This window comes from Myotis davidii, unplaced genomic scaffold (assembly GCF_000327345.1).
Source record: "Myotis davidii unplaced genomic scaffold, ASM32734v1 scaffold176, whole genome shotgun sequence".
NCBI classification, from domain to species: Eukaryota; Metazoa; Chordata; class Mammalia; order Chiroptera; family Vespertilionidae; genus Myotis; species Myotis davidii.
This window is the reverse complement of record NW_006287911.1, coordinates 375,976-393,129: the sequence shown is the minus strand read 5'-3', so window position 1 is coordinate 393,129 and position 17,154 is coordinate 375,976. Positions and strand designations below refer to the sequence as shown.

The following is a 17,154-nucleotide window of genomic DNA, read 5'->3' as shown; positions in this document are numbered from 1 at the left end:
AGGAAGTATGAGCCTTCAGGGCTTTAGCTATGTACTGCCTTGTTCCTGGGGAGGACACAAAACTGTACTCTCCCCACCTGTCACTGTCATAAAGTCAAGTCTCTTAATATACTTAGATTTGTGTTTTAGAAGAATATTTCCAGTGCCAATGTAGAGGATAATAATAATAAATCATCAACAACCAGGTAGCTATCATTGTCTGTGCTCTTGCTACATGACAGGCAGGCTGCTTAGTGCTTTAAGTGGGTAATTTAATTTAATCCTTACAATAATCCTGAGCTTTGTACACTTCTAACAGATTTTTAAAAAATAGACATAAAGACAGTGACACATTTAATAAGTGGTTCCAGACTCTGTAGCCCAATGCTTACTTCCCAACAAACAGCTTCCAAAATTTAAAATATAGCTGATACATAAATTAAGCGTACTTATCAATATTATCTTCTAAATCAATGACCTACAAAAGACAATAGATACATAAAATTATGTAGTTTCTCAATAAACACACTTTCTTCTAACATGAAATGGCAGCAATATTGATGAGCCTTCCTAAGAGGTTTTATAATGTTCTATCATAATGAATGGCAAACTGCATTAGTGGAGCCAATCAATTACACTTCATTTCATTTTGGCTCTCATACGTTTGCAACAGGTTCTTTACATTTGAGAAGTAAAACTGCAGGGATAACAAACTGTGACTAATTGAAGAATGATCATTGACTTCTGGTAATGTGTCTGATAAAGTTAAACAGAAAACCAATTCTGGCATTTAAGAAAGAGTCAAATCTAAACAGATTAGAAAAAATCAAATAATATTGGTTTGGTGGGAAAGAATAATAAACCTAGGAAGAAAGTGTTTTTTAAAGATGACATTTAATTCTAGAACATGCCGCATACTGAATATTTCAGAATATTACATGTATATTAAATACATACATGCATATACATAAAGCCCCAAAATGTAAATTACAAGAAATTATAAAAGACATGCTGCATTCCATCTACTCAAATCTCACCATTTCAGGCCCAGATTTTCTATACATTCTCCCTGGAACTACCACAGCCTTTCATATATAAACCTACTATGACACATTGTTCCTTGTGATATAATAATGGACATATTATTCTCTCCCCATTAAATTATAAGCTTATTAAAGACAATGTTACCACCTAATTTGTCTTTGCATCTCTCCAAATCTTTACCACTACCATGTTAGTGATCAATAAATATATGTTATAGAAAAAAAGCACTGAAGTTCTATTTCTTGACCTGGTGGCAGTTAAACTGTAATTATTCATATATAGTACATTTAGAATTAATGTACTTTTCTCAAATTACATTTTGCAATAAAAAAGGTTAAAAAACTTATGAAAAAAGAGGACATATGAGATGGCTAAATTTTTTAAAATATCCTCACCCAAGGATATGTTTATTGATTTTTGTGAGAGAGAAAGGGGGAGTGAGGCAGGGGAGGAGGGAGGGAGAGAGAGAGAAAGTGAGAGTGAGAAACATCAATGTGAGAAACACCGATTGGTTTTCTCCTGCATATGCCCTGACTGTGGATTGAACCGCAACCTAGGTATGTGCCCTGACCAGAAATCAAACCCACAACCTTTTGGTATATGGGAGAATGCTATAACCAACTGAGCTACCCACCCAGGCAAGATGGTTAATTTTATGTCAACTTGGCTAGGCGATGGTACTTGTTTTGGTCAAACACCAGCCTAGAAACCCAATTCTGGCATTTCAGAAAAAAGTCAAATCTAAACAGATTAGAAGCAATCAATCAGCTTTTAAATCAGGACTCTAAAGCAGAATACTCCCCATAATGTGGGTGAGCTTCATTCATCAGCTGAAGGCCTTACTAGAACAGAAGAGGTCCCCAAGGAAGAAAGGAATTTTATCTCCAGATGCCTTCTGACCCAGACTGCAACATCAACTCTACTCAGGAATTCCTGCAGATTTCAGACTTGCTAGGCAAAAATTATATGAGCCAATTTCTTAAAATCAGTCTTTCTCTATGTATGTATACACAGATTGTATTGATTCTGTTTTTCTAAGAACTCTAATACAACATGATTTTATGCTGTAACTTCTGAAAATTTCTATGTATAATCTCACATTAAATTTCTATGTATAATCTCTGGGTCAAAATAAATAGTTGATTTAACATTTTTATTTAAGAAATAGAGCCCTGGCTGGGTAGTTTAGTTGGTTAGAGTGTTGTTCCAATATGCCAAGCTGGTGGGTTCTATCCCTGGTCAGGGCACATAAAAGAAGCAACTAATGAATGCATAAGTAAGTGGAACCAATCAATGTCTGTCTCTCTCTCTCTCCCCTAAAATCAATCAATCGAAAAAAAAAATAGTCATGATAGCTAAGAGCATGAAATCAATGTTTTGAAATTATTATTTCCAATGCAAAGAAGCCAAAAAACAAACAAACAAAAACCCCAACTTCCTCCAAAAACCCAAATCTCTCTCTTTTAACAGGTAACTGATAAATGATAGCTAAAATCAACTTGAAATACCCCACAGGCCCAATGGTTACCCAGAATCGGCCTCCTCTTCCTCTCCAGTGTTATACTTTATTTGTAACTACATGCTCAAACCAAGAAGTTGAGCTTTAGACAAAAAAAGTATATAGCTGACAAAGTCAGAGACAGCAAAAAATATGCTTTCCAAGCACAAGTAATGCAAGAAATGACAAGTGAAGTGAAGGAGAGATTTCAAAGCTTGAAAAACAGTCATCAATACTGACAGATTACTGTAATTCTAGCTGCTAGCAAGATCGATTTGGGCAGCATTTGACAATCAATATTGTCCTCATTTAGTGAACAACATTAGATTCATAGTTACAGAAGATGTTCCAAGGATAAAATTTAAACTGTATTTAATGATCATAAATAGCACAATTTATGCTGTGGAATCTTAGTGGGTATTTTTATTGGGCATAAAATAAGTGACACAGCAGTGTAATTATCAAATATAATTGAGTTTATTACATATTATTTTACCCCTTCACTTCTCTTAGGAGGATTAAAGTAGTGACTCTGGTGATTTTCAAAGCCTACTTCTATCTCAATTTCTAAGTTTTATTGATCTGTTTTAGATCACATAGTTTTTTTTCCTTATCCAGATTTGTCAAAAACATACATTTAAAATTTAATATATTTCTGAAATATTTGTTATTTTAAATTAAAAGACATACACATATTTCAATATCTTAAAATAAAACATCACTTTAATTTATTATGTAAATTTTCACTTAAAAATCAAGTAATTCACTGTATGAAGACTTTCCTCACAATGTTTAAAATTAATATAGAATTTTGTGAATCTTTGTCAAATATGACTATGTGTTCTTCAGATTAGCAAAGGCTAGGAGTATCTCTACTATTTACTTTAATAGCATAGGAAAATAATTTCCATAAAGCTTCTAAATTCAAGCTTCCAAGTCAAGAAAAATTTCATCTGTCTTATTTAATGTTTTTACTCTGAGTGTTCAAGAATCGATTTTGCTGATAGAAATTGCTCATATTTACTGTGCAAATAAAGTGTTCATGTTTACTGGTTTCATCAGAAATTATCTCTCTTCATCTTAGATTTTCCTCCAATGTGGTATCTATTAACGTCTCAGCAAGATTTAACTATTACGAACTTCACGAAGCAGACTTGAAAATCCAATCCAATCAATTAACCTACCAACCAAGCAAATACAGAAACCCAATTAGGCAATTCCATGGTGTTGGGAAGAGTTGTTTTATATTGACTGTAATCTTTACACATAACAGAATTAATCACTGCACACAAAAATGTACCTTATTTTATTTACTAAGTACATCCAAATTCATTATCTCATTTAATCTTCACAACAATTCTGAGATGGGTATTAGCATGTTTTTAGAGAAGAAAAAAGTGAGGTTTAGAGATTCTGTGACTTCGACAAGGTCACAAAGCAGAGCTTGAATTAAAAGCAGTGTTTTCTAACTGCAAATCTAGTTATCAGACCTCTAGTGTAATGTGCAAATCTGAAATAGCTCTCAAGAGTATGAACTTAGGTGCAGGAAAAATAAATGAAGCCATATCCCCAACACTTTTAATTTTGCATTTAAAACTACTTTGTAAAGTGTGCATATTAAATGTTACTTGTACCTTGGGCCAGAAATAGTGTGTGTTTACCCAATAAATCCAGTTCCTGCTATATAATACAAGAGGCAAATAGAGTTTGTATTACAATCTAATCTCTTACCACTTTCCCAAAAGATTTAAGGCATTCTTTCCACTATCTTTTTTTATTTTATTTTTTAAAATATATATTTCATTGATTTTTTACAGAGAGGAAGGGAGAGGGATAGAGAGTTAGAAACATCAAAGAGAGAGAAACATAGATCAGCTGCCTCCTGCACACTTCCTACTGGGGATGTGCCCGCAACCAAGGTACATGCCCTTGACTGGAATCGAACTTGGGACCCTTGAGTCCACAGGCCGACGCTCTATCCACTGAGCCAAACCGGTTAGGACTCCACTATCTTTTTAAAAAAATATGTTTTTATTGATTTTAGAGAGAGGAAGGGAGAGGGAGCGAGAGAAACATTGATGTGGAAAAGAAACATTGATTGGCTATCTTCCGCAAGCCCCCTACTGGGGATTGAGCCCACAACCCAGGCAGGTGCACTGAACGGGAACTGAACCAGGGTCAAGGGCACATACCTCGGTTGCAGGCTCCTCCCTGGTAAATGGCACGATGCTCAACCAACTAAGCCACATTGGTCAGGGCTCAACTGTGTTTTAAATAAAACGGAAGAGGACACTAACCTCAGGATGAACACCAGAACCAGGTGGGCTATAAAGAAGCAAAGGTCAGAAAGAAACAACCTCAATGGACCTGACAATGTGGAGAAATTAGTTAATGGGTAACAATCTGTATATTCCTTGTAAGATTAACTACTTTTGTAGAGCCATGCGGAAATAATAAACCGAACCCTTGTATTTCACTACAATGACCACTTCAAATCTGAGTTTTCAATTAAAGTGAAGCTATAACTGTCATACCAGGTACATAAAAAATGCTATATAAATGTCATTAATGTTAATCAATGTAACATGGCATGATCCACCTATAATTCCATTTCATGGTGTCAGAATACATGAGAAATTACATAAAATTCAGATAATGTAAGCTAACTTTCATCATCAGAAGAAAATGCGGCAGACTTGTAATAAATCCATTTCATATGGAAAAAACATAGCATATATATATTTTTAATTCTCATCTGAGGATATTTTTCTAGTGATTTTTAGAGAGAGTGGAAGAGAGAGGGAAAGACAGAGAGAAATATTGATGTGAGAGAAACATTGATGTGAGAGAAACACATCATTAGTGGCCTCCTGCACAAGCCCTGACCAGAGCCCTAACCAGAGCCCAGGACGAGGAGGAGCCTGCAACCAAGGTACGTACCCTTGACCAAAATCAAACCTCGACCCTTTGGTCTGCAGGCTGATGCTCTATCCACTGAGCCAAACCAGCTAAGGCTAGAATATTTTTAAAAACCTTCCCTGTAAAGCTTAAATCCATAATCCTATATAATAAAAGGATAATATGCAAACTGTCACCTCGACCGGGAGTTCGACCAGTGTTTGGGGCCAGCCAGCCAACCGTGCACGCGGCCCCTCCCCCCGGCCAGCCCACACCTGATTGGCCCCCTACACCCCTCCCCCAAGCTGGCCTGGCCTGATTGGCTCCCGATCAGAGCGGGCCGGCTGGACCCCACCCGTGCACAAATTCATGCACCAGCCTCTAGTTTATTATATAAAAAGAAATAAAATGCTTTTAATCATATCGGAAAAGTAAAAGAAAACATAAACCTATTTTACAAAGGAATATGAGAAAACAATTTAAAATTTAAAACTGTATGTATATCATGTCTCAGGCACTGTTCTAAGAGCTTTACACATATTGCTTCATTGAGTTCTCATAATACCATGAGCTAGATATTATCATTCTCATTTTATATACATGAAAAATTAAGACTGACTGAGATTAAATAACTTGTCCAAGACTAGCTATATAGCATTTGAGGCCAGGCAATCTGGCTCCAGTAACCATATTCTTAAACACTCAATTTCCTTGCAAACTTCCATGTCTCTCTGTTGTTCCCTCTGCTTCTGGAATGCTCTTAATCTCACCCACCCAAAAAACTCAATCATCCTTCAAGATTGGTTCAATCCTCATATTTCTCAGAAATGTTTCCTGATACCACAACCCCTTTCACCTAAATAAGAGACCCCTTGTTATGATACTTCCAGAATATGCTGCATAACTACTATAGCACATGTAAGCACATGTACTGAAAACAGTGTATTTCTTTAACTAGACGAGTACTCTCCGATGACTGTTTTGGTTATTTCTGCACATCCAGAATAGCAGAGTGCCTAGCACATAATGGGGCTCTAATTAATTAACCAAAAGGCAATTAAGCACTGATTTAAAAATATATAAAATAAATTACCCCATTCAACTATTGTAAGTGCTCAAATTCAAATACTGGGGAGGAACTCTACTACCTATATATCAGTAAACAGAAATTCAAAGGTCTTAAAAACAGAAGAAACATTTACCTTGGAAAGTAGACAAATATTAGAATAAAAACCATATATTAAAAAGGATACAAGTTTTGATACAGTGGAATCAGTGATTTCAGAGCACGGCTTGCATTTATAGCTGTTGCTCGAACCATAATGGGTAGGACCTTTCCATTCACAATAGCACCATCAAAAAGTGGGCCAAAGAAGGGAACCTAATTGAAAAATTAGAACATAATTTTAAACTAAAATTGAAGAAAGGTTTATGTAAGAACAATCAAGACACTGCATACAAAAATGTTTCTGCTTTCCCTTTAGTTCTTTCTTCAGCAGAAATACTATTCAAATTCAATTATTTTCCATGATGGGTCATTCACATTAGAACAATAAACAAGAAATGCAAAAGGTCTACATGGTTTCATTCAAAAGAACTATTTACTTCATGGAACAGACTAAAAAATTTATATTCCCTGCCAAGTTTCAAATTTTTATAGCCTCAATTGTACCAAAAAATTCAGCACTGGAAATTCCTCTTTTTCCACGAGTAAACACAGGCAAGGTATACGTTCTTATAGGCAGCAAGTTAATTTTTTAAAAATTATTTTTGTGTGATACCCAGCTTTATTACAAAACCTGAAACATTTCTATTACAGAATTTGTTAGAAAAATCTTTGTTTTGATAATTGTCATTTTTATCACATGACTGACAATTTCAAGTTATTCTATTTGACTATGGTTGGTACAAATAGCAGCTGAAGGCAAGCACATGAGCTGTGAGTAATATAGTAAATATTTTAAGCTTATGGCCACATATTGTCTCTGCTGCATATTATTTTTCAATTAAAAAGAAACACACATTAAAATGTAGAAAACATCCTTAGCTTGTGGGCTATACAAAAATAGAAAGTGGGCCATAGTTTGCTGAACCTTATAAAATCTGGCCATAAGCTTCAATTCACACATAGGGAACTTAATTAAAGGAATTTTTAAGATTCATGATCAAATGTCAAAAAGTAAGTTTTCTATAAACTAAAAGTATTAAATTAAAAAAGAAACATGAAAATACTACCAAACATTTATTATTTTGAAGGAAAATACTAACACAGGTATGTTTCAATCCCACAGTATAACACATCCAACTAGAACAACTTATGGGGCTTTAAAACACACACTTTTTAGAACACATAGTTTTAGTACTCTAACTTATTAAGTGACATAACTAAATAATCACATAATCTTAATAAGATATATCAACTAAAAATACAGGAATCATATGTTCTAGTTATAAAGGAAATTACTACTTCTGACTGTGTCTTTTAGGAAATAGTAATCATTCTTTCAATAAAAGGTAAGCCCTTTTGTGAGCTTAGCATAAAAGAACTTGCACTCTGGCACTACCAAGCTTTCTCCCTTTTGAACATAGTTTCTTGCTACTCTTCCTGTTTCAGCTCCTTCTGAACCAGACTAAGACAATTCACATAGCTACCAGAGTTTGTCTCATTTCCCACCATTTTCACACCTTGATGTCTAGTCTAAATCCTTCTGAAAGAAGAAACAAAGCCATATAGAACTCAAAATATATTACTAAAATGTAAGATAAGAAGTTCTTACCTCTGGTTTTTTCATTATCTGGATACTGAACATGTGATTTTTCATTGGATATATTACAATAAGGACATCACCAAATTCTGTAGGAATAATTCCTCTTCTGTAGTCTCGAGTATGCTCTGACCAAACAATGTGTACTTCATCATTTCCTAAATGTCTCAACTAGAAAAACCAAGAAAATAGTTCAGAGTGCTTTAGAAAAGCTCTGTATTTATATAATTACTGTTAACATACTATAAAAAGATGAAAAGGTAAATAAATAAAAAACCATATTTTAAAAATTTCATTTGACCATTTTTTACAACACATGAAACACAAACATTCAAAGACATCAGGTGACACTACAGAAAACCAGACAGTTTTTAATGATCTATAGTTAATGGGAAACAGAGAACTTAGATAAAAAAGATTCCTATACATTCCAAATACTCTCCTTAACTAGCTATTGCACCAATTCTCCACTACCAAACTTTTTAAAAGATCGTTTAAAAGATTGTTTTTAAAGTGATTGATTTAGCCCAGCTGGCTTGGCTCAGTGGTTGAGCATGAACCTATGAACCAGGTCACGATTCCATTCCTATTCTGGGCACATGTCTGCGCTGCGGATTCGTTCCCCAGTAGGGGGTGTGCAGGCGGCAGCTGATCAATGATTCTCTCATTGATGTTTTTATGGCTCTCTCTCCCTCTCCCTTTCTCTCTGAAATCAATAAAAATTAAAATAAAAAGTGACTAAGATTCCTTTTTTTTAAATCATTCTCTGGAAGTGCTAATAAGCAGTGAACTGGTCTAAAAGAGGTAACAGGAAGAGAAGTAAAAGAAATGTAAAAGAAATAGATCATAAATTGGGTAATCACCTATTAAGTATGAAAAAGTTGACTATATCTGGTTTAACAAATTTATTTCCAGGTTTTCTTTGTCTATGAAACTATGCCTATGAAATTCATCCAAATAGACTTCTTTAGAGTTGGTAGACTCTCAATATGTTATTTAAATATTTGTGATGCTTACTAAGATGTTTTTGGCAAAGAGAGATCATACTGTGATTAAATTTATAAAAAGCACAGTACCCCAAAGTTGAATTTCTGTAAGTTATTAGAAAAATGAACCTAATACCATTAGTCTTGCATGTTCTTCATAGAGATTACTCTATGGACATGTATTTTAAAACAAACTTTGGTTATCTTAGCACGTTTATTGATTCTGCTATTGCAAACATTTGAGTCCATTTTTGAGTCACATCTCACACGAACCTATTACTTTCAGGTAAGTGGACATATTGTAGTTGGGAAAGTCTGAAAGCAAAAAACTAGGATAAGTGTCATTAGTATTTACATTTTTAGTATGAGTTATTTCTATTTCTGAAATATGCTTTTTTTGGCTTAAGCACCACAGGGTAGAAAAAGAGTTAAATGTGTAATTTAAAGGAAGGAGTTAAGTCCAATTAATGAAAAGCTCCCTGGAGTTCTTAACCTAGGTTCAAAGGCTCTGTGAATATTGGAAAGTTATCTGTAAAATTTTATACATTTTTCCGAGTAGAGAGTCTATCAAAGTAAGAGTAGGCAATACAAAAAAAAGCCAAGAATCAGTGTTTTAATGTTTTGTTTTGTTTTTTAAAAGTCTAAACAGACCTTTAATGACTGGGGTGTGGTTTAGGATTTAAAGATTGTTGAATGGAACTGCGGCTCACGAGCCACATGCGGCTCTTTGGCCCCTTGAGTGTGGCTCTTCCCCAAAATACCACATGCGGGGGCACATGTACAGTGCGATTGAAATTTCGTGGCCCATGCACAGAAGTTGGTATTTTGCGGAAGAGCCACACTCAAGGGGCCAGAGAGCCGCATGTGGCTTGCGAGCTGCAGTTTGCCGACCACTGGTCTAGGCCATGGGGACAGAAGTGATCAGTAGGCTGTCTGAGACTGCTGCTGGCAGTAGCCACTTCAGTGCACGTAGCCTTTGTTTTTGTAGTAGCCATCCTTCTGGTCTCGGAAGTGGCCACCACAGGTACCATGCTTGTGGTCAAACTCCGCTCACTGTTTTCTACAAGGCTGCTCAGCTTCTCCACCAGCTTACAGAGCCAGGTCATGTTGGGCACTGGGCTCCGTGTTGGCTGGTTCAAGGAGGCCATCAATACTTCATTAATAATCATCTTGCTAATGATGGTGTGCACAGTGGGCAGGTTCAGCCTAACCAGTGTCTCCATGCTGATGTAGTCGTGATACTGCTGTAGGTAAAGCAGGTCTGCAGTGACTCTTCCTGGATCTTCCTAACCAGTATGATTCAGACTTTGTTGGCCTCAAAGACAAGGTCCCCATACTTTGGGGACCTTATCTTCTCATTGAAGGTCTTCCAGTTGCCCATCTTCATTGATTCAGGGGGATCCAGGAAGGGCTGTCATTGGCCCACTCGCAGCTGGTAATGGAAATGCTTGCTGATCATATGTTGGCGGGCATCACTCTGTTGGGCGGCCATGTAGGGGATCTCCAGGAGCATGGTAGACACCACGTAAACACACTCCAGCAGCTCCAGGTTGATGTGCAGGTGGAAGGGCACCTGCTGGTGCCACTCCACCTTCTCCCGCTCCTGGCTGGGCTCCTTTAGGCGGTGTAGTGGAGACCCTGGCCCAGAAGTTTCTGGGCCTGACTCCTTGACTGGATGTCCAGCAGGGCATTGTGAGCATCATTGGACAGTCCTTGGTGGAAGGCACAGATGCGCAGCTGTGCCATGGTGTGGTTTTACAGGATCTGTACTGGACTATGTGCTGTCTTTTTTGTTGTGTTTTTTTTTTTAACTTTTTGTGAATGCTGTCTTGTAGGTGTCTCATAGCATGAGGTCGTGGACTTGGTACCAGTGGGAGATATGGTAGAGGATGGCGCACGTGCAGTCTGCAGTTTTTGGCATAGATGTATTTGCGAAGTCTCTCCATTAGCACAGCTGAGTCCTTGCCCTCATTTTTTGCTTGATCTTGGTTGGACTTTGAGGAGCACTTAGGGAAGGTAAGCTGCTGCTGATGGGCCTTATAATTAAACTTGCAGAAGGTGTGCAGAATGCACCTCAAGCAGACATGACAGATCTCCTCAGTGGTGCCCTTCTCTTCCAGGTAGCGCTGCACAAGCTCAATGATTGGAATATACCTGTGCCTCATCCTTCAGGTGCTCCATATACTCTTTGGAATGAGGATCAGTATTTTGCATTATTTTGGTAAATTCTTCATCCATTCATTCCACCAGAGTTAGGATACAGCCATAAACACGCAGTGGCTGGTCAACATTATGTGGCTTTTCACTCTCTTTCAGAATGTTCTCTTCAACAAAGATGTTAGGTTTTGCAAACAGGATGTCCATCAGCTCACTGATGCAGTCCAGGCTTCATGAATGTGGCCAGGTTGGCGTTGTAGTCATAGAGAGAACTTGAGGTTGATGATGACATCCTCCCCAAGGTTGTTTTCAGAAGTAATCTGAACCAGTAGCTGTAGCAGCTCAATCTGGATTGTACAATCAGTTCCCTTCTTGCCTTGTACCTGTAGGATCTCATTCAGTTTCTTGATAACAACAGTGTGGATGGATGATCTCAGTTCCTTTGGCAAACATTTTTGGTTTCTCCTTAATGAGCACACTCCATCTCGGACCCTTTCCCACTCCCCACATTAATTGTCCTCCTCCTCATCCAGGTGCTTTGATTTCCTATCGTGCTGCTTCTTGGCTTTGTCCTCCCATTTCTTCTCAGTAGCCTTCTTGTCCTCTGTGGCCAGAGCCATTTTAAGGAATCTTGAGGCCACCATGGCCTGTTTCCCTTCCTCCTCCTCCTCCTCTGATTCAAAAGACGTTGAACCTATGTCCCACCCTTCATCCTCTTGAGTCCTCATCTTTTTCCTTCATCTTTTTTAGAAACTTTGACTCTCTCCAGAAGGAGCTCCTGGTTTCTTCTTCAAGAAAGCTGCAGCACTGACTCCGTCTTCATCCCTAGCTGAAGAGCCTTTTGAATCCTTTCTTCTCAGCATCTTCATCTGCAGACTGTTCAGGGTTCTGCTTATCATTTGTAATAAGGGACTCAAAATCTTAGTGTTTTTGGATCCTTGGAGCAGGGTGCTCAAGGCCTAAGCATTGTTCTTATTCATATTCTTCTTCCCTTCCTTATCTTTCCATAACTCATTAAGATAGTCTCTTAAATCAGCCAGGATACAGATATAGAACTGGGGACACCTTTCTTATCCACAGTGATTTTATCCTTCCCATATGCTTTTGCCAGGAGCTCAAACTCTTCTAGGCACTTAGTGACATCCTGAATCTTCATGGCATTACCAAGGGTCTGATAAGGTTGGTCAACTCCTCAAACCTGTAGTCCTTGGCACTTCGAACCACTCTCTTGATATCTTCTTCATCTTCACTCAGCAACAATGGCTGTTTGTGGTAGTTACGCCTGACAGGTTTGGTGACAAGCTCCTCCCTGAACAGGGACAACTGATGCTGAAAAACTGTGACATGGCAGATCAGTTGAGCCTACGAGTCACACCACAGAACTCTAATTGTTCTTAAAGTCCCCAATACTAATCTATCTAGAAAATCCTAATCACTATGGATGTTAAGTATTTGAGAATACAAGGTAAATTCCTGAACTTTAAAATTTGTATTACTAAACAAGAAATGTCTTCTCAGATACTTTGATGGATTATAAGATATAGGCAGCTATTATTATTCTAAAAATAATAACCAGCTAAATCTAGACACCAGAATCTATTTTAGAAATATAGTATAAATATTTTTTCTTTTAAGGAGGACTTTTTTTTTTTTATAGGTTTAAGTGGATTAAATAACTCTTTTTTTAAAAAAAATATTTTGGAAACCATAAATGTGCTTATTGTTCTAAATAAATGACGGTAGACCTCAAATATCAAAATATTGTATAAGTTTTAACTCCCATTATTTATATCACACACAGACTTGAATGATATACTAGTAAATGTAGGACTTAGGCTTTGTGACATATTTAAAAACCAAAAAAGATTACACAACTCAAAAGCCATGGCTCTATAATTTCATTTTTTAATCAAAATACTTTAAAAATATCCTTCCTATACAGCCATCCCCATGTGTCAGTTTTCCTAATAGGTTTATGTTAACTGAATACAAAAGAAATGTGAAATAAATTTAACCAGGAGGGATGATCCAATCTAATTTTGATACATTAATGTCATATGCTGTACATGTTACAATAGCAGCCAGATCTAATACTAAGCTCCAGGCTATACTGAGATTTCCAAATGGCAGATTGTTCTAAGTGATATCAAGTATAATTGAAGTAATAAACGATAGCAAAAGCTGAGCACACTGTCAGGAAGAATTTAAGTATTTACTTTTTAAAATTAAGTGAGTTAGGTTAGGAAAGACAAGACAACTGAAATAATGCAGGTCTCAATTTACAGAAAATTCCTTTTATTTATCTGCTACATTAACCCTTGAACTCTTGCCAAAGCTATCTATAATTTCTAGTGTTCACTTATCTAAAGAAATGAGAGAAAAGGGCAACTGTAGTTTTATCTTATAACCAAGGCTTCCCTTCAAATATCTACTAGAGTATTAAAAGTCTGCTTAATGGAAAAGAACAATACATTTTTACCACGATGTTGTAATGAAGATATTTGTGGTCCAGAACCATGTGTATTACAAAGTTATTCTAAACATGTTCAAGCAATTTAAGGGAAAGCTTCAAGAATATCCCTTATGATTTATATTCAAATGCTAAAAAAGTAATTATTTTATTATGTCATGACAAGCCATGCTTTTATATCTATATATAGAATAATCCTACTATATAATAAACACAAATTGAGAAATTACTAATCATTGTTATGTATCTTAGAAATTTCTGAAAAGACTACTAAAAGATCAATTTTTAGTGCTTAACAGTTAATAGAAATTTCAGAAGTGTGTTTGATATATTTTATTTGACATAAAAACTTGCTATAAGATTTTATATTTACTTATTTCTTATCTCTCATGGAGTTACAAGACTATGTATAGTCAACGAGCTTTTCTATACTCTGAAAACACTCAAAGGGGTTTCTAACTACATGTATTACATTTGTACCAGATATCAATCACTTCTGAAATAGAGTACAAGACTTATGTATATAGAGTAGGTATGTTAAAATCAACTACTCTTCCAAATTCACTTCAACTACTGCTGAAGTTATTTTGGAATTCAAAGTATATAACATTAGCTGTAGATTATCATTACCAATTTATGAAGACAAAGCAGTTAAATGAAATTCAACATGTGTAAAATTGAAGTCCTCAAACCATTATAGAATATTAGCACCAGAAGAGACCTTGAAGTTCTATTTTCCTACCCAATACAGGAACTTCCACTGCAATATTCCTGACAAGTAATCCTGCCTCTGCTTAAATACTTCTAAAGTTAGGTAGCTTACAAATTCATAAATCAGCCCATTTATTTTTAAAAGCTTCAATCATTAGAACATTCTTTATGCTAAGCTAAAATATCCCTTTCTGAAGCTAGTTCTGCCAAAATGAGAAGGATTATCAAGTAAATCCAACCTATATTCTATATATTTTCAGATCAGTCTAATAATATATCTCAACTTTACTTTTCCAGGCTAAGTGTCCTTAGTTCCTCTTCTTACAGTTTACAAACCAATTCATTATCCTGGATTATTACCACAGTTTATTGATATTTCTATTAAACTGTGGTGTTTTGACAAAGAGCACTGGCCTATCTATCTATAGTGGCACTACTACTTTGTTTTGTTCATTACATTTAATTTTCTGCATTTTTATATCTTTGGCTCAAATAGAAGTTGCACTCAATTCAAACCCCTAAGTCTTTTTCTACACAGTTCTTTTAAGCTGGTACAACTGAGTGCTAGGACTAAAGAGAGGATTTCATATTTATTCTCATTAAATTTTACCCTGTTAGGTTCAGATTATCTTTAAGCCTATTAAGGTCATTAATCTGATTCTGCTATTCAATGTGTTGCCTCTCTTCTTTCCCAGATTTGTGTTATTCTTAAATTCAAATTCTTGTGTCTTCATGTAAATTTTGGATACCAATGTCAAATGGGACACAGGTTTGGGTAAGAGCCATTACAGATGTTCCTCCTGGTTAAAAAAATATCCACACTTACTACATGTTTACTAAGTGCTTTGTGATAACTTATTTAATTTTTACAACAATGCTACATGGTAAATATAATTATAATTACCTCCATTGTTATAGGTGAGGCACTGAAGCTTTAAAAGATAAAGCAAGCTTGGCTAAGGTCACATAACTAGTTCCAGAAACCACACTTTAACCACTTCCCTATATTGCCTCTTATTAAATAATTTATGTCTCTAGATATAATTACACAACTAGTTATGAATATACTAACTGAACTATTATAAAGACTACATTTCTTCAATTTGTCCACAAGAAATGACTTTGTTAAATGCTTTATACTGTCTATGGCTTTCCCTGATCTAGTAATCCTATTAAAACAAATTAAGTTATTTTGATGCAATTTGTTATGGTGAACTCATAGTGGCTCCTAGTGATCACTACTTCATTACCTAAGTGCTCACAAAACATCTGTTTAATAATCCTATTTTGCCAGGCATTGACATGGAGTTCATGAACGTTAGCAATTTTTGTAGTTGGTGGTCTGTTCAATCTCTTTTAATGAAAATCAGATGCCTGACTATCTTATGGTCGTGTTCTCATTTTCCATGATTATGAAAAGAGAGAGATTCCAGAGTCAATTCTAGATTTCCTCATTGCCACAGAACATCACTCATCTGGAGTTGGAGACTAGAATTCATGTAAAGTAATTTCATAAAATCAGCTTACTCTATGACTTCCCCATTTCTGTTAAAAGCACCAAACAATTCATTATACTCAGGTCAAAACCTGAAAGTCATCAATTTCTGTTTTCCTTACTGTATCTCTAACAGGCAAGTTCTTCATTAAAAAAAAATTATACCTCTTTTTTGTACTTTCCTATTTCTTCTACTGTTGCCCAAGGTCAGATGCCAGTCATCCTACACAACTGAACTAGCTCATGAGTTTCTAAAAGGCCTTCTTCTCTCCTCCTTCCTGTAGTCCTTCCTACCCAATTCTTTCATACGGTAGAAAATACTGAGAGCTGAGTAAATGCACTGTGCTAGCTACTACAGATACAATGGTGAGGAAAAAACAGACATAGTCTCTGCTCTCACAAAGCTTCAAATCCAGTGGAGAAGACAGAGTAAAATAACTAGGCAATCTAATCTAATAAAAGATAAACATGCAAATTGACAGTACCTTTGCTACGCCTTAAGCCATGCCCATCAGTCAATCAGAGCGACTACATGCAAATTAACCCAACCAAGATGGTGGCCGGCAGCCACGGAGCTAGAGCAAGCAGGAGACTTGGCTGCCCCAGTGATGGAGGAAGCAAAGCTTCCACTGGCCGCAGCCGGCTCTGAGCTCCACTGAAGGCAACAAAGTTTTAATTATAGAAGGTAAATAAATCCCAGAATAAAAAAAAAGAAAAAAAAAAAGAGAGGCTGGGAGCTTCTGTTGCTGGGGAACTTGGCCAGCCTGACAAAGATGTGAATTGACTGTACCTTTGCCACACCCATCAGCCAATCAGAAGAGTATGCAAATTAACCAACAAAGATGGCCGTTAAATTTGCATACTGCAGGCAGGGCAGGGCAGTGCAGCCGCCAGAGCGAGGTGCCACCATCCCGGGCCGAAGGCCGGCCCCAGAAGCCCCAGAAGTCGCCCAGAAGCCAGTGATCTGGGGGAGATGGGCGTCAGGCCTGGGCAAGAGGCTGATCCGCCGATCAGAAGGTGATGAAGGTTGACGCCTCTGGCCGAGGCGTCAGGCCTGGGCAGGGGGCGGAGCCGGCAATCGGAGGGGTCTGGGGGTCCCCTGCCCAGGCCTGATGCCCAGGCCAGAGGCATAAGGCCTGGGGGGGGGCAGA

At 36.8% G+C, this 17,154-nt stretch overlaps 1 protein-coding gene and 1 pseudogene across 1 annotated transcript in view; both read right to left on the bottom strand.

Moving 5' to 3' along the window:
• Positions 1–17,154, bottom strand: part of RALGAPA1 (Ral GTPase activating protein catalytic alpha subunit 1) — a gene marked incomplete at its 5' end in the record, with an annotated part of 288,956 nt that overhangs the window by 29,926 nt on the left and 241,876 nt on the right. The window contains 2 exons of the mRNA XM_015561310.1: positions 6,673–6,800; positions 8,197–8,355. Coding sequence (XP_015416796.1) covers positions 6,673–6,800; positions 8,197–8,355 — 287 coding nt within the window. The remainder of the gene's footprint in view (positions 1–6,672; positions 6,801–8,196; positions 8,356–17,154) is intronic.
• On the bottom strand, positions 10,092–15,418 carry LOC102767475 (annotated as a pseudogene).